General features: G+C 36.9%; 1 protein-coding gene across 1 annotated transcript in view; it reads right to left on the bottom strand.

Moving 5' to 3' along the window:
- The window catches only part of LOC105384815 (protein Wnt-1), a 74,307-nt gene extending 72,420 nt beyond the window's left edge, over window positions 1–1,887 (bottom strand). The window contains exon 1 of the mRNA XM_048631382.1: window positions 1,460–1,887. Coding sequence (XP_048487339.1) covers window positions 1,460–1,527 — 68 coding nt within the window. The 5' untranslated portion in view covers window positions 1,528–1,887. The remainder of the gene's footprint in view (window positions 1–1,459) is intronic.
- Between the last annotated feature and the right edge of the window lie 19,531 nt (window positions 1,888–21,418).

Below are 21,418 nucleotides of genomic sequence, written 5' to 3'. Positions count from 1 at the left end.
ACAAAATAAAACAAGTGAAGTTCGCGCTATTCGCGGTACCACCACTGTGGGCTGCGGTATAAATAATTTTAATAGTTCCGAATGCCGAGAGTGTTGTACGGTTGCCGACACATAGACAGTTGCAATAGAGTTTTGACTCTAACTGTGCTACCACAAAAAACTTTAAACACTGTTTAACTAGTGCTTAAAACGAAATTTGACAGATTTTGTAGGCGTTTGACAGCGCTAAACACCTGTTAAATACTGTCTTAGTTTTTGTGGTAAGGCCCTTACAGTTTACTTAGTAAGGGCGGTACAGGTACATTTTAATTTATAACTTAATTTTTTATATTATTATTATTTTTTTATTTTTCTTCCTGACATGTCATTGTAATGAATATTATGAATAATAAATACAAAACAATACAATACAGTTGTGGAAAGATTCGGAACTTTTAAGAATGTCCCGACACTTTACATTTACTATTAGAGACAGATCGACTTATGTTAGAAAAAATACTTTAATAAGGCGTTATGGTTACTTAATGTCTAGGTGGAAATCGCTTTGTGAAAATTATTTCAGAGATTTGCACTCTTGTGCTCTACACAATACACACAGGTATGAACATAAGTATAATAACCAAGTATAACCATTTTGGTAGTCATATCTAATCAGGTTGTAAAAGTGAAAAAAAATACCACATAGGTATGGGGACTTATGATTGCCTTACATTAAAGTGCGTGCAACTATGTTTGTAGGCTTATGTGGTTTGAGTGATAATCATCACATTAAATACTAGCTGTTCCCGCGAGCTTCGCTTCGCCTTAAAAGTTTCCTCATAGTTAGGAATTCCGGGATAAAAAGTAGCCTACGGTCTAGCTAGACCATATGTATACGAAATTTCATTCGAATCCGTTCAGTAGTTTTAGCGTGAAAGAGTAACAGACAGACACAGTTACTTTCGCATTTATAATATTAGTTGGGATCAATTTTATGAGGATAGCATTCGAATCTGCTTAATTATTTTCGGGAAAACGCTTATTGCGAGTAGGCCGTTAGTTGTTTTAAAATTGTATTCTTCGTGCTCTATAATATACAGAGTGTCCCAATCATCAACTTCATGCCTTTTAGGGCTCATAGGCCAACTTAAGAGTGCGCCACATAATACATAAGTGTAATATGTACACATACCTATAGGTACATAATCAGAGGTATATGTAAGCACGTAACTTCAATGAATTTTCAGTAGGTAGCAATGTTAATATACTTAGCGTAGATTATTCGTACTTGGTAAGTTCTTAGTTTTTTGTGTCACTTTATTTATTTTATTGTAGGTACAAATTATAATTACTTATAGTTTATGGTTGGTATAATTATAAAATCTAAAAACTTATTACGGATTAAACTATATTTTTTATTCTATGTTAAAATAGCCAAAGAATATAGTTTTGTCTAAACATAATTATAGTGTAAACTTACCACCAGTTCCCCATGGCAGCGTCGACGAAAAGCAAGAGCGGATACAGAACTTTGTAAAAAAGCTCCATTTTACCGCTCCCAAAGTTCCTCGCAACTTGAACTCTCCTCAGCAGTCACTCTACCACGTCACATAAACACACAGCGAACAAAACCCATTCATAATGCAAAAACAAAATCGCAAACAAAACGCAAAACTCCCTCACAAGCCTCCAACAACACAACAATGTAGAGACAAAAATTGCTGGCCACTTAGAAAAAAACAAAACTGAAATTCCGAACTTAAAACAAACTTTTAAAACTTTTGGCAGGTACGCGATTCACTTTCGAATAGAGAACACATGACAATTCTGATTTCAAACGCGGAAGAAGTTCGATGTTCGTGCAACGGTCGCGGCGGCGTCGCGGGCTCCGCGCTGTTCGAAATACAAAACCAGACTGGCTTGGAAGAGCCGTTTGTATGTATTCCATAGGATTTGCCGGTAGGGGAAGGGTCGAGTATACTCTACAAAGGGCGTAGAGCAATGCAACGCAGTACTGCACAAAATCGTCCTTCGAAAAGAAGAAATGTGCACCATCCATTACGGGCTTAGCGCAAAAATATATGACAATCGGCGTGCGAAAGTTTTAAGTCCAATTGATTGCGCTTTGTCGAAGACTAGTAAATTGTTGAAGATGGAAATATTTTAGCACGGATTGCCTAAGGAGATTAAGGGCACAAACTTACATACGCAGCAAACTTCATCATCTGGATATTATTATTGAAATATTTGTTTAAAACTACCAATCACAGTTTTTAGCAAGACTCCTTTGTGTTACCCAATTCCAATCGGCAAAGCCCGAACCGGCACAAACGGAATACACCGCCGAGAACATTTAAAAAAGGAACGCCGATGATTCCTGCGCCTTTTCGAAAAACCGCTGCGGTCCAACAATAGAGATCCTTACAGTTTTGTTACCTGTCCCATTGTTGGAACATTTTACAACGCCACTAAATCTTAATTGGTTCACATCAAAGCCGCCGCCGGGTTAACAGTTTACGGCTATAACCGCGCCGCGAATTGACCGCATGGTCTGGAATACAAACTATAAGCTATGTCTATTATTTTTAACATGGGCGAAATAAAGCTCTGTAATACTTACGGTGTGTTTCAAAATGCATAGAAAATGGCTACTTGTGGGATAAAATACATGCTGTCACTCTCAGTAGTTATGTTTTAGACAGTGATAGCATGACCTTTATCCCACAGGTAGCCATTATCCAGACATTGTGAAACAGACTTTTGGTGTGACAATTTGAACAGTTAGGAATAAAAGGTAGTTTTTCCCACGGGATTCCGGGATAAAAAGTTGTCTATGTGTTAATCCACGGTGCTACCTTATGAAATTTCATAAAAATTGCTCCACATATTTCACCATGAGAAAGTAACAAAAAACATCCATCTATACTTACAAACTTTCACGCTTATTAGGCATAGGCATCGGCATAGGTCACGAGCAATGAAAAAGTTCCAGTGACAATTGCACCAAAATACTTAAACGGAAACAGCGGGTTTAATTGAATTAAACCGTCTGCAACAGAATATTGCCAACTAAAACCGTAAATATTTTGTTCAAATTTTCAGTGAAATGATTAAAAAATGGGGGCCAATGCATGGTGTTGTAGTTTTGTAAATGAAACTTGTTTATTGCTCGTACCTACTAGTGAGTGGATTAGTAGGATTTCCACACAATTGAACCGTCTGAAAGGCATTTCTTAATAAAGTAGTTACAGAACTTTGGAGACTAATAACAATAACATAGGTAGGTACATGGGGGTCACTCTATATTATTTCATGATTAGGAATTAATTGAAGTTGTTCTTTTATGACATTATTCATAGTACGTCATACGTCAAAGCAAGATTTAAAAAGCCTATGTCGGGCAGCCTGTCGTCATAAGTATGATAAACTCTACTTATCATTATTGTATTTCTTGTCGATAACGCTATTAAGGATAAGTCCACCAGAGGCTGATGCTATACAAAACGGAGTGAGGTGGCGGAGCGGCGGCTACCAACGTAAAAATTTAAAAAAATCAATTACATAAGCCGAGTTAATGGCGTAGTAGTTAGTGACCCTGACTACTGAGCCGAAGGTCCCGGGTTCGATTCCCGGCTGAGGCAGATATTTGGTCTCAGGTCTTGGGTGTGCCCGTGAAATGGCAATAGGCCCGCCCCCTATTACATTGGGACTAACATAGACACTGGCGAAAAGTGGGTGCTGCAATGCACCTCTGCCTACCCCGCAAGGGAGTACATTAGTACAAGGTGTGAGTGTTTATATTATTTATTTATGTATAATCCGAGTTCTTCTACATTTTTGATTTTTTATATTTAACGACTGCAGCCTAGATTTGGAACAGAGTTTTTGTTGATAAACCAATCTCTCCAACTTTGATCGAAGGTATGGACCATAAAATCTTGTAACTTCACATAATATCCAAATGGACTTCATTATATGGTCGTAAACTTAATTTACGGCGCTCAGGTATTTGATAAGGTCGTTACCTTTTGACGTGTAAAAGTTTATTTATGAGAGACGCCGTTACTAAGATCCCATAATATCACATATGTATTTATACATATATGTAGGTACGCATTAGTACCAGATTATCAATACATTTAAGTATGTAGTTAATGTACTAAATTCTAGGTACTCGTGCATAATGGAGAGAATTGAAGGAATTCACAATCTCTGTGTCCCCTGAGTGGCTGTTGTTTCAAATCCTAAAGAAGTATATACAAATACTTTTCAATCGATCATAATTCAATTATATTTTTCAATTACCAATTATCATTCATGAAATGTCACACAGAACTTTTATAGATATATTAATAAGGATATACTCAGTAACCTTTGATAACCGTTTATTCCATATTTTCTCATCTTAATAAATTCTTAGATAAATTCCAACAAGAATTGTTGCTAAACTGCCTAACCTCAATTCCTTATCAAGCAGATTATGGGTTAGAGCACGGAAGCTAATGAAATAATGGCGTAAAACAATTCCAAGTCATCTCACTAGATTGGCGTCAATCTTGTCAATTAAGAAGATGCTTCAGTGTACTGAAAAACTTCATGAAGTAGGCTGAACATTCTTTTCAATAAGAATTCTGATATTTGAGGCCCGATGTAGGGGCCCTAGTACTCTACAATTTAATTGTTGTCTTCATCATCTGTCCTTTATGAACTTTATAACTGGAATATGTATGAATTTCAATTTTGATAGTTTAAGTGGACGAAAACATTTTTGTATTCTTGTGGTACGGTCAAGTGCAGAGAAACCTGACCCCCCTCTCATAGTAACAATGTTTCTGAGAGGGGTCAGGTCTTTCTATCCTTTACTGTACCTATAGAGGTACAATACAGCAGCCACTATTGGTTCACAAGATAAAACAAATGCAAAATAAGTCAATAGGGAGAATCAGAAACGTTTCCATAATTTAGCAAAACCTTGTTTGAAAAGTAACCTTCGTTCCCACTAGACTTATTCAAATTATTGTGAAAATTACAGTTTATGTGAGCTTTATGAGTAATGTCCGTGGTTTTTAGGATGAATGTGTTGTTGAAAATAAACCAAATACCCAACAACGTTAAAAAAAACATAACATTGCACCTTGTTCTATCTAAGTAATGTCACGAAATTTTCAGGCATGTCGCTGCTTTTCCTCCGTGAAAAATAAGAAAAAAGTCCTGCGACAAGCCCGACCTCGCTAAACATGGGTAAACAAAAGTATAAAGACAATATGGCTCTATGAATAAAATAAAAATAGCAAGATGCTATCAAGAATCTTGCTGGATATGGCAGAAAACGCCGACTTATTACCCTCCTAATAACATGTTCGTATTAACTTGGGGTGCAAACTTGAGAACATTTAGAGGGGACCTGAGAATATTTATTGCATAACACGGTAAATTAGGTGTAAATTGGTGAACTGTTAAGCTTTTGAACTATTTACTTACAGATCAAAATATGAAGGTAATAGTGAAATTTAAAGCCATCTAAACATAAGTTCTTGCACTGAAAAATATAAATTTAAAGACCAACCACAGTCGTATAAAGATGTTTTCATTTTTTTATATGTTTCAGCTATAATTTTACTTATACAAAAGCTCGCCAAGTCACCTCTAATAGATTATATGCTAAAACTAGCAATGTCTTTATAGCTTTTATAGATAATTCATTTGTTTCTGTATGCTATCGATTCTTTTATGTTATTCTCTCGACTCCATATCGCGTAGTATGGACTATGAGTTCGTATTGGATATGAAATGTAATTGGCTGTTTAGGTATGTACCTACCTACATTGTTTCAGCGGTATTAGGATTTTTCAGCGATATTTTAAAACCACGTAGGGTTTCGTTTTTCCCGACCTTTTTCTGTTCCCGGGAAACGGGAATTATTTTGAAGATTTCCCGGGAATTCCCGGGAAACGGGAAATAATTTTAAATGCTTGGTTTTGCTATTTTCGGGTATTAAAAGTCTATAAAATAGTCTATTAAACTCTTACAATTAAATCAAATATACTTTTATCACTCGTGTAGGTAGAAAAAAGCAACAGTCAGATAAATTAACAATCAAAATTACATATAATGATTTGTTATACATGCCAAAACATTTGTTTTCCTAATTGTAAATTAAACAATAACAAAGTTATTATAATTAATAGTTTGAAAATAATATTATTATGACATAAAAAAACACAAAAAAACACGCACTCACGCCTTGTACTAATGTACTCCCTTGCGGGGTAGGCAGAGGTGCATTGCTGCACCCACTTTTCACTAGAGTGTTATGTTAGTCCCAATGTAATAGGGGGCGGGCCTATTGCCATTTTACGGGCACATCCAAGACCCGAGAACAAATATCTGTGTTTAAACAAATATCTGCCCCAGCCGGGAATCGAACCCGGGACCATCGGCTCAGTAGTCAGGGTCACTAACCACTACGCCATTCGGCCATATTATTATGACATATAATTATAATAGAAAATTAATTACACTTGAGGTAATGTTTTAGAAAAATTAATTAATTCAACGATTTATCGCTCAACCTACTTCTTATTTTGGTTTTTTCTAGGCGTTAGTAATTTTATAAAAAATAAAACGCGGACATAAAAAAAATAGGGTAGCAATAAAACGAGTGACTGTAAATTACAGTTCTAAGTGTCAAAATTAATTAATTTGGGTTATAGAATTACTAAGTGAGCGACTGACTGCGAGTGACGAGAAATCAACAGGACAGCAACTTACAAACATTAATTTGAGTTACTTAAAATACAAAATGAGCAGCTTCATAATATTTGAGCGACCTAATATTTGTTTGAGTGTCAACGTTACGTCCTGCATTTTTTTCAATATTTGGCAAATGTATTTTTTATACTGAGCGGCATTTTATCTTAAATGAAGTGTTTCGAATACAATAACCACTTTGAAAAATACACTAATGAGCAGAGTATAATGAGCTCACATTTAAAAAATAAAAATAATATGAAATAACTATTTGAAGAAACACTATTCTATTAGTTGAGAAATTTTATTATTGAAATATAAGGATAATTAAATAAAACAATGTACTCCATAAAAATAAAGTAATATGCATGCATTTATTTCAATAAAATGAACAAAAATTAAAATAAGACGCTTCAGTCAACTTAAAAAAAAAACTTCTTATAAATACTAAGAAACATTGATAGGTATGAGGAGCCCTACTACTCATCGACACTGGTAAATAAGTGCGGGCTTGGACTTATTGGGCCGGCCTCGTTTTCTTTTTTGTCCAATGGGTATCATTTTTGCTTCCAGTGGTGGTGTTGTTAGTTTGAGCCGAATTGCTAGCCCCAAAACGTGATTGCATACATATCTATTGAAAAATTCGGGACAGTCGCACGATCCTTTTTGCCAGTGCATTTAAAAATCTGTAGTTTTCATTAAAAAGCGTATCAAAATAAAAAACATAAGCCCTCAAATAGAATATCAGTAACCAATAATCATTAATAAAGCAGCATACAAAACTTTGCTCAAAGTGAACTTTTTAGTAGTTCGCTAAGTATAACCTCACTTAGAAAAATCGAATATATCTTAATATTGAAGTTGCCCTCTCTGTATGTCCAGTCGCTCACTTAGTAATTAAGTCGCTCGGATATTTTTTTTATATCTGAAATGGGTTTGTCACAGTCCACTTTTTGTAAGCTCGTACTGGATTTTATTATAAAACAATATTCGTCGTCAGTTTAGTTAATTTTTCGCTTACTCAAATTCATACCGCTCAAGTTATTAAAACTGTATGTCATCATCAGTCGCAAAGTTTTTTTTTGTTCGCTCGTTTTATAATTCCCCAAAAAAATATATGACAGGTGTCACACTAGTGTTAGCTTTTACATACTCTTTGGTCACATATGTAAAAGCCGATCAATTGTTAGGTTTTAGGTAGGTGGGAGGACCAACAGATAAATAAAGGCGCTCTTTAGGGTTCACATTACGTGCTTGTGCCCATTTCAAAAATATTTCATCCCTTAAAACGGTGTATTGCTCTTACGTGCGCAGCATTTTAGAATATGCGAGCCCTGTATGGTCACCTGACTACCAATGTTACAAAGATCAGATTGAACGTGTTCAAAAGAAATTTGTCAACCATCTGAATTATCGTTTCCGGAACTCTCCGGGCTCTTATGAGAGTGGTTGTCGTGAATATGGCTTGATGAACTTAGAGGACAGACGCACCGTGCTCGACATGTGTCTCCTGTATGACATCCTGCGCGGCCGCGTGGACTGCTCCGGGCTGCTGGCGCGGGTGTCGCTGTGCGCGCCGCGTCGCCGCACTCGCGTCACGCCCCTGCTGCATGCGTCCTACCGCTCTACTAACTATGCCGCCAATGCCACGCTGGTCCGCATTGCACGCACTTACAATAAGAAATATAAAGATATTGACCTATTTATACATAGCAAAGCAGTATTCAAACATCACATCACCAATCTCACGAGCATGTCTTAGCGTTTTGTTATGTTACTAAAGTTACAGTATTTGGTTTTTTTGCTGAAGTCATGGCGTTATTATCTTTTAATTTGTTTTTAAAAGTAGTCACTTATATAATATTGTATGTACAAATGTATAGTTCACCTTAGATATTATTTTTCATGGTTTTTCCGCTGACTTCATGCTTTTACAGTTTATTTTATCAATCAGTCTCTTAATGTATGTATTTTTAATATGTTATGCTTTTATTGATATTATATAATTTTGTATATATTCTTAGTATATGTATATATATGTGTGTATATAGTATTTATGTATATAGTATTTATATATGTATATAACTATATTCGTTATTTTTAGTTAAGTTTCTATTATATATTTACATTCATATCTATTTTTTATATATATTTATAATTTCCTACCTACAAATAAGTTATTGCTTGCTTTTTAATATTGCTCTTTGATCAGTAGATTTTAAGTAATTTTTAAGTAAAATGTGCACCTTTACATCTTAATGTATTCCAGGGAAACCTATAATTAGCCTTATCATAAGTAATATGTTATGTTAAGTATACAATGTAAAACGATGTTGGTTTTCTAAATAAAATAAAGATGAAAATATTGAATCAGGAAGAGGTGAAACAAAGTGATGTAGATGAGTCATTTATCTTTGCAATGCAGCTGCGCGAAAACAATAACACGTATGATTTTCCAATAATTTACAACAAAACCGAGTTTCTGATCGTAGACGACAAACCTGCCGATATTTTTTTTGGTTTAAGGTAGGAGAAACAGATAGATAAAGACGCAAATAATATAGCATAAAATCGATAAAAAATCAAACCCGGGAATTCCCGGGAATGTAATTTTTTTCCCGGTTTCGGGAAGGACAAATTTCCCGGGAATTCCCGGGAACGGGAATTCCCGGGAAAGCGGGAACGAAACCCTAAAACCACGTGAATACATAATAATGTAATATTTTTATAGTATAGTATTTGATAAAACTTTATATTCTTGAAACGCATTTGTATTAGGTATTTTAAATGTTGGTGCAATTAACGAAATATTCAAAACACACACACACGCACTCACGCCTTGTACTAATGTACTCCCTTGCGGGGTAGGCAGAGGTGCATTGCTGCACCCACTTTTCGCCAGAGTGTTATGTTAGTCCCAATGTAATAGGGGGCGGGCCTATTGCCATTGACGGGCACATCCAAGACCCGAGAACAAATATCTGTGTTTAAACAAATATCTGCCCCAGCCGGGAATCGAACCCGGGACCATCGGCTCAGTAGTCAGGGTCACTAACCACTACGCCATTCGGTCGTCCAATATTCAAAACAATGTTGTGTCTACCTCATCCAACCACTACCAGATACCTGTGGGGTTACCGCCACCGAACATAACAAATGTCGCTCCCTTGTCAAATCTGACGTAACTATAGTATAGTTCTGACAGATTTTTGACCGGCGAGTGACGCTGCTTATGGATCCTTAATTGCTAAGGCCCGGGTCTCCTATTTACGCCTTAGGTCGCGTCCAGCGTCACGCCGTAGGCTGCGTCACGATGCTCACTACATCTACGCGCCAACGTCGGCGTGTGAGGGAGACCGCATCAGTACATTTCTATAGTGAGCATCGTGACGCGGCCTACGGCGTGACGCTGGACACGGCCTACGGCGTAAATAGGAGACCCAGGCCTTAATTGCTAATGTGTCGGTGGTGGTACGGTAGCTGTCTAAGGTCGTTGCTAATCCCACTACCACTTGCATACATTCCAACTCTAGTTCTGTATTTATTAGCGAGATAACTGTTTTTCGTCGGCGCTCCGTCATCGGATTGTTTTCAGATCACTCGGCGCAGGTACGAACCATCCGTCTTCATAAAAGCAAACCTACGACCTGAAATAACATAGATTATGTTACGCAGATGGGGCGCGTAGGGATAATATTATACTCACGAGAAATGAAATATTTTCAGTGACTTATAACGGCAATGGAAGGTGGAACTTTTTTATTGCTTGCGAGGGTACACGGTACAGTATGTATTATATGCAAGCTGGATGAATCTGTGTAGCTACTGCGGTTAGTGAATCTGAAATCCTGAAAATCTAAGAAAATAAAATTATAATAGCTACATATTAGCTCCTACCTACAAAAGGATAAAGAAATATATATGACTTAGTTTCTGTTATTGATTTGTTGACATTCTGATAACGTACCATTTATCTATTATTTAAATCTAAATGTTTCGTGCAAGTCACCCTTAGTGCTACGATTCCATCCTGCGAGTAACATTATGTTATTTAAAATAAAATGCTAGGAAATTATATCTAAGTGCTTTCAGGCTTTTAAAAATCGTTTCCCAAATAGCACTCCAGTTCAATCGAAAGTCATATCTCCGTTGTAGCTAGTCTTTGCCGGTGACCAATATAACTCGATTTTACAGCTTATTCATTTGTTTAAAGTTCGATTACCGTCTGTTCTGGCTAAATTTACGACACTTATAAAGGCAATGCGGATATCTTTATGGCATTACTAGATGATTACGAACAAGAATCTGAACGAATAGCGGATCTGGTAAGTAGGTCTTTGCTGTAAAAAAACATTTATACGTTTAGTTTCCAGAAAAATTAGAATATGCAGTTTATAGGTGAATGCTCTTGGTCTACTACAGCAATCGGGTTAGTCTATATAAATTCCTTTAATAAAAAAAAACGGTAGGTAGGTATTTAACTATCCAATGTTATCTATCAGCTTACAGATTTATCTAGTAAGACTTCTCCAAAACCCTGTATAATTACATAGGGTCTTGAATCCTAACTAATATTATAAATGCTAATATAACTGTGTCTGTTATATTAGCATTTATGCATGTCTTTGTCTGTATGTCTACTGTCTGTTACTCTTTCTCGTACCTCGTACCTCGCGTTCGTGACTGAGGTCACAACTCTTAGGGCCAGCTGAAAACCAGCGCTGTGGCCTCCTGGGCACAGCACACGCTGAGCTGGTGCCTTTTTGACGCTCTGGACAGCAACCGTGCTTGTTTGTATTATTTTCTGTTTTTTTCTTTTCATATAAATTATTTGTAGTATTCTTTTTTTCTTTTTGTTTCTGTTTTATTGTTCAGTGTGTCAAATAAATGTTTCTTTCTTTCTTTCTTTCTTTCTTTCTTTCTCGCCAAAACTACTGAACGTATTTGAATGAAATCTGGTATACATATGGTCTAAACCCTGAGAAAGAACGTAGGCTACTTTTTATCCCGGAATTCCCACGGGAAAACTTTTTAAGGCGAAGCAAAGCTCGCGGGAACAGCTAGTCTTGAATAAACTTTCAAGCGGTAACTTTAGAACGATTCCTTGTTGTGTTGTTCCAAGAACAGTGAATCTAATGTTACCGAATTTCAATGGCCGCCGCAGCCCTTGTAAATCAATCACGTGTCTCTATTGTTTAACAATATCAATGTGTGTACTCTATACACTCATGTTAGCGTCAATTAGCATCCATTTACTACGAGCGAGACGCTCAAACAATAACCGTTACGACCGCCATTTTGGAATCGTGTTCTACGCTTGAAATGGAGGGCTGTTATTGGTCAAGTAATGGTGATGGTGATGTAGAATGATCTTCTACACACTAGATGATGATAAAACGTGCATAACATGGGTACTAGAGCCTGTTGTTATAGTGAAATTGAATTTGAATAGTGTTACGGCCAACCAACTCCAAGCCTACACAATAATATTATGGCAGACATGTATGATACCATATTGATGTCCTGATCTGGATAACAATTGGACAGGAAGGAGATAGGTAATAATGATGATGAACAGCATACAGTAACAATATTTATGTGCATAATCACTGCAACCAATCGATCTCCTACTAGAAAAGTCCTTAACGGGATTCTATATCTTCTTAAAAGAAAAGTGGCCAAACTCAAGATTAACCAATCAGATTAGCCCCTAATTTTTCAGGGTGCGCCAGACCAGTTTGGTTAATATCTACGTCAATCACTAATTGAAGAAAAATATAGTTTCTGTAGCTTTCTCTCTTTCTGTAGAAAAAACCATTTGTGTTGCTATTTCCCACCACTACAGTAGGTACCACAAAGAATGTTCACTCTGCTTGTGTTCAGTAACCAGTACATCCTCAGAACAATGCATCTCGCGTTACCTTCAATAGGTCAATAAATAGAGTATGCATGCGTTGTTTGTCGGTTCTGTTCTTAGATTAACAATATACGATCAAGATGGAGTGTCAGTGCAAAAAAAACGTCTGGACAAATAACACCACTGAGCTCTTATTTCGAATTGATTCGGCCTATCCTTGAGTGTGTGTTCCTCCTCCCTTAAAAACTGAGCGCTCCCCAGTAGGCGCGGCGATTTCCGTGATACAGGGTACCTCCTGGCTGGTGGGGTGCATTCATTCATTCATTAATTAGAAGATTTGTGACTTCATTCATTAGGTTGAACTTAAAACGGTTAGTCAGTAAACAAAATACGGACAGTTTTTGCTTTGTGACACATCATCTCTTTTGTATATTGTTAATCTAAGGCTCTGTTTCATTATTAGTGGGCTTGATGGCGTGATGCCGAGTACAATGGGAATCGGTAACAGTGGTGATGTTTGGGTATCGAGCCTCAAGGCGATTTGGTAAGTTTCGACACAAATGCTGGCAAGCTACACATAATCACTACATAGTAGGTATAGAGCAAAGTTGCTTCTTGCGTATGTATGCATGTATGTATGTATATTGTATAGTGTATGCTTAGATCTTAGACTTAAGGGATTTTTCTATTCGGACAAAAGAGATACCCACCACCAGGACAAAGTTATTCAAAGGGGAAATGAGGCCCCATAATAATATCTTCTTTTGCCATATTGAGATAAGACTACAGCACCTTGTTATGAAATAAAAATAAACATCAGTAAGTACTCATCAGTCATCACATAGTATACACTTACGAGCAATGACAAAGTTCCATCCAAATTGAACACAATATTTACTTTTTTCGTAGGCATTATTCTGATGCTGTGTTAAGCGTGCTTCAATTTAGGAATAAGTAATTGTGCTATGCTACTAAATCTTTTTCATTGCTCGCCAGAACAAAAAATCCCTCTTTCCCAAAATTTTCCACTTTAAGCTGAAAACAGCTGAAATTGCAGCTCAAATCTGCTACACAGCTACAGCTCTAGCCGCTACAGCGTGACAGGGAAGATACAATTAGCATGTGAAAACATGGCGTTGTCTTGCCACGGGCGGGATCTAATTGGGCCTGTGTACACTCGCCGTTATCTGACGCCCCGAGGCGGCGCACGGCAGCCGGGGGAGCAGTGTGGATGTACCCTTATTCCTTATTTCATGTTGAACAAAGTATAGGGACTTTATAGGTTAATGATAGGGATTTATACAGTTCTTTTACGGACGTTTCAGTCCAAGACTTTAATGACTGCCCATAGGTTGCGCTGGGTGTATAATAAGTACAGTTTATACGTCACTCGGAAAGACCCTTTTCGTACATCTATTGGCCAAATTATGAAATACCTACCTACTGTTCATTTCTTGTATACTTACCCGTTGTACATGGTGTCAATAAATGATTTTGATTTGATTCGATGACTACTACTATGAAAATAAAAGTAGGTAGGTAAGTAATATGCTTTTACTCATCGTATAAATATAAAATTTTCTGATGAACGCCTTCGTTCTTCTCCCCGTTCGAAAAAGAGTTCTTTGTCTTTGGAGAAGAACGGAGGCAAGAAACTCCTGAGCCATCTTTTCAAAATAGGACTTAGGTATTATCACTAAAACCTAAAGGCGTATCCACATAGCTTACCGTGCACAATCCGCCCGCCCGGTGCTAATATTGACTTCTTATTATCCTGGTTCGTGGCCGCACCGCAGTGGCCCGATAACGGAAATCGCCCTTACAACTCACAATATACGCGAGTACACTCCGACAAATATACAGGGTATGGATCATCTTATATACTTGGACAATTTAGCTTATAAATTGAATTTAAATTCCAAAAAATATACTTAGTTAAAGCAGACTAGGATTAATAGAGGTACCTACAATAGGCGGCTATATCGCTAAGAGATTCGTATTACAGGGCCATCAGCAGAGGAATAAATTTAACCCTTTCACCGGATCTTAGAGATGTTATAAATTAATTATATTTAGTAAAAAAGTGTTGGAACCCTAAACCATTTTATTGTATAAATAAGACTTTTCACATATTAATATTATGTCCGATTAGTAAAAAAGTTAAATTCGGTAAGTATATTGAGTTATTCTTTCAATAATTGCTTTCAGATTTTGATATGGGGTTGTAAGTATGTTATTCTGACTGTCTATCTTTCTTTTATCTGACTGTACCCACGAATTGTTGTGATATTTGAACATCCCTGTCTGGAACCATATCTGTTTGTTAAGCTCGGTAGGTACACATAGGTACCTACGTAGGTATACGTAATTTCTTTGGCTAGTTGCTACTTTGTCCACCTCCATTTCATTTGCTCCAGGCTATATCTACCTAGTACGATTTTCCAGCTATTTTTTTACCACTGTTATAATAGCGTAGTCTTTGTCAGTATACAGAAAGAAAGCTGTAAACTTATATTTTATAAGCGCTTACTTTATTATGGATTTTTTTCCGGCGATTAGCGCTGGTTCGGCAAAGTATGGAAAAATAAGCTCTTATAAGTATCCACTGCTTTCTTTCTGTATACGACCTTTGGATGTATCTGCCGATGAAACAAACAACAATGACTAATAAACTTACTAATATTAAGTGCGTAAGCAAGTTAAAAATTATCATATTATAGAGAATTTAACATACCTACCTAGAGTTAGTTCGGCCTCTAAAATCAATACTTAGAGCTTTTGTGCATGAGACCAGAAGTCCAGAGTTTAAGCTGGGATTATTTCCCACCATGCTAATTACTTGGTATTTTTTAAAATAAAAATATACCTACTTTAGGTATTGTGTAAGATATACATAGGTCTAACTAATAACGGACTTACATTTTAATATATATATATAGACGAATCATAATTCTATTAGACAGCAGACAAAATGATGCTCTAATGATACGAACTGAATTGTTTGTCTACCGCGTGAGTATGTTGTTCTCAATAACAAAAGGACTTTATTATGTCTACGTGTTGGACAGTAAGGTTCAGCTAACTTACTAAACTTTACTGAGTTTGCAACAGTAGTAAGTAGTGGCCTTGTGTCTAATGTAACATAGGAATTAAATTTCGTTGTTTAAGAGTTTGCCCAAGCCGTAACGTAAGATCATGCAAGTCAGAGAACAATGATATCTACATGTAGGTATCTGTGTAACTTATACAGGATGTTGCAAAGTGGATATTGGAAGCCGAAAGGTTGTGTTTACTGAGACTACTTAGGGTGCGTTGCACCATTTAACTTTAACTATTACAAACGTCACATCGTCTGTCAAAGCATCGGTTAAGCGAAAAATTGGTTGCACCATTCAACTATGGTTAAAATGACGTCATAACTTTAACGATAACCATAACCACCCCATGTTGGCCGGTTACTGTTAAAGTTAAAGTCAGGTAGCTGTCAAACCCGTTGTATAACCTCAAAGTAACAGTATTACGTACAAATATTAATATTAATATATTCAATAATTCTTATCATGTCGCTTCTACGTGAATAGTGCTTGAAACAAGTTCCTCAGAAATTGAGATTGAGGTGGAGTAAGTACGGAACTTACGAAATATGAAGAGAAAGGTGTACTTTCAGAGAACTGATAGATTCGCAGGTTCCAGGTCTCAAAAATGTGGCTCGTGTGTTGGCTTTAAAACTAGAACCTTTCTTACTGCCTCCAACGACGAAGTAAGTGCACCTATTATTATGTTGTAGGTGTAATGATCATCTTCACCACCAAATAAGCGTCCACTTCTAGCCATGGGCTCTTCCAAGGAGCGAAACAACACTGTACCCTCGGCCTTCCTTATCCAGCCACTACCAGCTACCGGCCGGCTGCCGGTCCAGCGCAGCAATCTAATATCAAAGTAACCTACGTAACTCTTTAATTGAATAACCTTGTTTTCAGAAATTTTCCAATGACTCAAATACAGAAATATATCAATGAAAATAAGGACAGAACTAAGAAGAGTGCAGCCCATTATTGTGGCTACGGCATAGCTGCATAATATATTATGTAAACAAAATAGAGACCCTGTGCTGTACCACCAGCTAGGTTTTTTATGATGATTCATCATCTGATGAAGAGGAACCTGTCTATGCAGTTAACAGGAATGATGAGCATAATCGAAGGATGTCAATAAATAATTATTTTAATAGATTACATCGTTAGTTTTTATTTCAACTTGTTAAGAATTAATTAATAAGATAATTAATAATAAAGGCTTCTATTCTATTCTATTCTCTGGGGGTGTAAGTACCTGCACCTGGCTCTCTCGAATGGAACCTTTGTGCATATCCCCAAGGTCTAAACTGCCTTCCAAAGCTTGGACCATTTCTCCACCACGCTGGTACACTGCGGGTTGGTGGGTTCACATATCTAGATGTGCTAAATCTAGATATGCAGGTTTCCTCACCGTAAGAGCGATGGTATACATTGTACTTATGTTAAAAGAACTCATTGGTACATGTCAGCGCCGGGATCGGACCCGCATCTCTGGCGTGAGAAGCGGGCGGGCGCTTACCTGACTGAGCTACCACCGCTCTTAATAAAGGCTTATTAGAGTCTACTTTGTCGCGGGTTTCATTGATGATAATCTTTTGGTCAATATTTGGAGGAACAACAGACTTAGTTCCTATGACATGTTGACTTTGAGTGCTTTGACAGAGAATGACGGCTACAATGTACTCTGTGACGGCTTCAGTCCGACAGCTAAATTTGGTATTGCCTTACATAAAAACGTTTCCCACAGTAACTTTGGGGATAATTATGTCTCAAACGAATGGCAACCCTAATAACATTAACAATGACCGACGATTTGATGGTGCAACACGTTACACTAAAATATTAACTGTAACGACTCTGTCATTGCTAAGTTTAACCTTAACTATTACGATAACCGGGATGTTGATGCAACCCACCCTTAGTAGTAGGTTTTACGACTTCTTCACTCTCTTAAACCTTACTAAAAAAAATGTAACACTCTGTATAGTGTCAGACAAAGATACCTCGAAATAGAAGCCGGTAGTGGCTGGATGAGGAAGGCTGATGATACAGTGTTGTGGCGCTCCTTAGGAGAGGCCTATGTAAACTGTGTGATTGTTTGCTGATGATGATGAAGATAAATTACGCAGATTCACAAGAGCGATGTTATTCAGTACTTTTAAAATACTTTAGGTAACTAAATGTTCGAAAGTGCATACTTATCAACAATAAGGTTCAAGTACTTACTCACAAGATTTCTTTAACAATATAAAGCTCAGGTTAGGCGTTTTCGAAGACATGCATTATCTTCAAAACAAACACAAGGTGGAGGTATGTTGTACCTATATTTATGACATTACGATGTGTGTACTGATGGGTTAGGGTCTTGTTATATTGGTAACTTTAGCTACGGCGATTTTAAAGTTAGGAAAAAAGGTACCTACTTGTTACGACCACGTCTAGCTAGATGTTTAGTAGTATGAATTTACGTAATTTAGTTAGCCAAAAATAGGCACACGATTATATTGTAGGTAAATACTAAGTAGCATCTCGGGAGACGAAAATTTATTTTCGAAGTTAATTCTTCCGACAACACCACGTAAGTAGGTACATAAATATACCTGTGTGCTCTTGGCTGAAAGTAATGGCCGCCATTTTGATATTCTTTCTTTATCAGTGAGGACTTCAGTATACCTATGTACTTAATTACAACTGGGTGATGAATCGATTTTGATGATTTTTCTTCACCTAAATATTGCACAGGAGGTAATTCTTCATTTATTTCAATTCTATAGTGGTTTTAAATGAAAGTAGAGACGGAAGTCAGCATACTTAAGCATTTTTTCATATTCTTTGAATTTGAACGTCCAACGGAACATCACTCCCCACCGCGCCCGCAGCCTAACATTACGACGATGCATATTTATTTGTTATACCTTAGTACCTCCGTCGGCACTTTTACACTCTATCTCAGCTAATATTGACGAGGCAGGTTTGTCCAGACGCGTTGAGCAAACAGTAAGATTGGTCCGGTTTATAAACGGTTCGAGAGCTTTGTCGTGGCGCTTGCTGCGTTTTAGGACGGTGGGGTTAGGTTCTGGGAATGCGTTATCGATTAGTTTATGTATAGATTAGCGGTGCCTTGATTATCATTACTTTACAGCTTGGAGTTTTATGACCTAAAAAGGTAAATACCTACCTATGTATAAGGTACCTACATAGATAAGCTCATCTATTATTTATTATCCACCTGTAGGGTATTCTATGTGTAGTTAAGTACTTACCTATTTTTTGTAATGTAAGTAAATACTTACTTTAATTTTTTTTCCAGACAAGCCATAGCGTGGGCCGTGGGACGCCCTCCGACTAGCTGCATGCTGCACTGAAGACCTTAGACAGGTAGCCCGTAGTAATAGTAGGTAGAGTCTGTTTAAGGAATACTTACCAAAGCCTTTTGAAGAGGCCAACAGCAATAGACGATTATACGCGCTGATGATGATTATGATGATTCAATTTCAAAACACATTTTATAACGAACACAACATTTTAATCTCACAACATCACATCACATACAACAACTTACAATCAAGACCTATAGATAATAATACATAATACACATTTTGTATAGCCTTCTGTTATTGCTTATTGAACACATTACAAGAACCTTTTCTTAGAGATCCTTGACAATTAATATTATAAATATGAATATGCACATTTGATTCTTCTGTTACTATACGAAAAGGATAAATTTCTGGGTTGCTAATAGGGTTCTTAGTATAGATGTTATAACTTTGTTAATATTTGTTGAAAGACAGATATTTTAACTCGGGTCTTGGGTGTTGATATTTATATTTAGTATGTATCTATCTATATATTTTTGTAGATATATCAGCTGTCCGACACCCATAACACAGGTTCTGCCTAGCTTGGGGTCAGATGGCTGTGTGTGAGATGATCCCCACATATATTATGTATTAATGGTAAGGATGAAGTCCATTACCAAAGCTACAATAGTGTTAGGGTCAAGGGTACTTCGCAAAATGTAAACAATAACTCATTTTCCGTCGACGAAAATATCCTACTCTAAGTACAGTGGAAATCAAAACATAAACTCGTTCTGTACCGTTCTTAATTCGTTATCCTTATGGGTTATAAGTGCTAGAGTTAAAATTAGGATTTCGTCACTAGGTAAGTATACTAGAGGTAGGTAATTCTACGCACTTGGCATTAACTGGTAAGTATATTGTTGTAAGACTAGCATTGGCCTTAAACGCAATTGACTTGCATAAATACAATTAATTGTTTACATTTTGCGTTTAGTTAAGAATACCGATACTATATACCCATAGTTACATTTGGATTAGCATAATATTGGCTAAAAGTGGATGCAGAATTGCACCTTTGCCTACCCTGGAAGGGAGGCAAAGGTGCAATTCTACCTTTAGAATCATAACAGTGTTACAATAATAATAATATCAGACTGACTTTTATAATACTACTACAATTACAAAATAGACCCATTTTTCCTGAAATAAAAATGACATATTATGTATCTAGCCTATCTGAAACCTAGTTAAACATTGCGAGATATGGCGTTTCGACTTTCTCCGTGTTCGGCATCATAAGGGTCACAGTGACAGCCAAATAAAGTCCATTTTTCTCTCCACCTTTAATTTGCAAGGTGCGGGTGCCTATATAAATAGAGTGAGTCGCCCGCGCGCCTCAGTTGTAATATCACCATGCAGAAATGACTAGGTTTCAGATAGGCTAGATACATAATATGTCATTTTTATTTCAGGAAAAATGCGTCTATTATGTAGTCTGAGCCTATCTGAAACCTAGTTAAACATTGTGAGATGTGTTTATTATCGCATGGTGGAGAGAAAACCAACTGTGACCCATAAGCTATTGATGAGTATATCAGTAGATAAATATTTGAATCTATAAATTTATAATGCATAGATTTCTAGGTAATAGATATACTAAAAAGAAAGGTATAAGTATACATAAGACTTAAGTACTTCCTTATTATTCCTGACTTGTCAGAAAGTTATGGAAGGTATGTACCTATACATATAGGTAGGTATTTATACATATGGATACACACAGTGCCTCTTCGAAAGCAATACTTATAAGTAATTATTGATCAAAATCTTGTTATTGTCAAGGCAATATTTTTAACATACACTAGCCGAATGGATGGAACCAGTGAAATACTTTGCAACAATATTAAAAGCTGTAAAATGTAGAATATCGATCCAGGCCGCTGGGGCTCAGGTCAGCACATGCTGACTAGGGTATGTAATTCTGGACTGACCTCAGAAATGCAGCAGCCGACCCTGGAGCCTCGTGGACCTGCTCTGCCGGCCCTGTACGACGACACGGCCTGCAACACCTGGCGCGGCATCTAGTCCTTGGAACGAGGAGCGGTGCTTGAAGGGAAGATAATTTTACTAAATATCTCAGCCTCATCAGCTACTGGAAAATATTAGATGAAGGCTGTGACACTGGCGGATAACTAAGTATTCAGTTTTTCAAAACATGATGCAGGTCACTATATTCATATTCTAGATTGACAAGTAACACACAGTCTAATTTTGTATTCTAACTAACTCGGCGGTTAACGAGTTCCTGTGCAGTCCTACTAGGAAGGAAAGTTATTTTATAAGCCTTTGCACCCATTTTGTGGGCTACTATCATTCTGTATCATCATGTGTGAATATTATGAGCTCTGGCAGCATTCCTTGGTAGATGACATCAATTAATAAAGATTGAT

The sequence above is a fragment of the Plutella xylostella genome, chromosome 28, assembly GCF_932276165.1.
Source record: "Plutella xylostella chromosome 28, ilPluXylo3.1, whole genome shotgun sequence".
NCBI classification, from domain to species: domain Eukaryota; kingdom Metazoa; phylum Arthropoda; class Insecta; order Lepidoptera; family Plutellidae; genus Plutella; species Plutella xylostella.
This window is presented reverse-complemented; position numbering and strand designations above follow the sequence as displayed.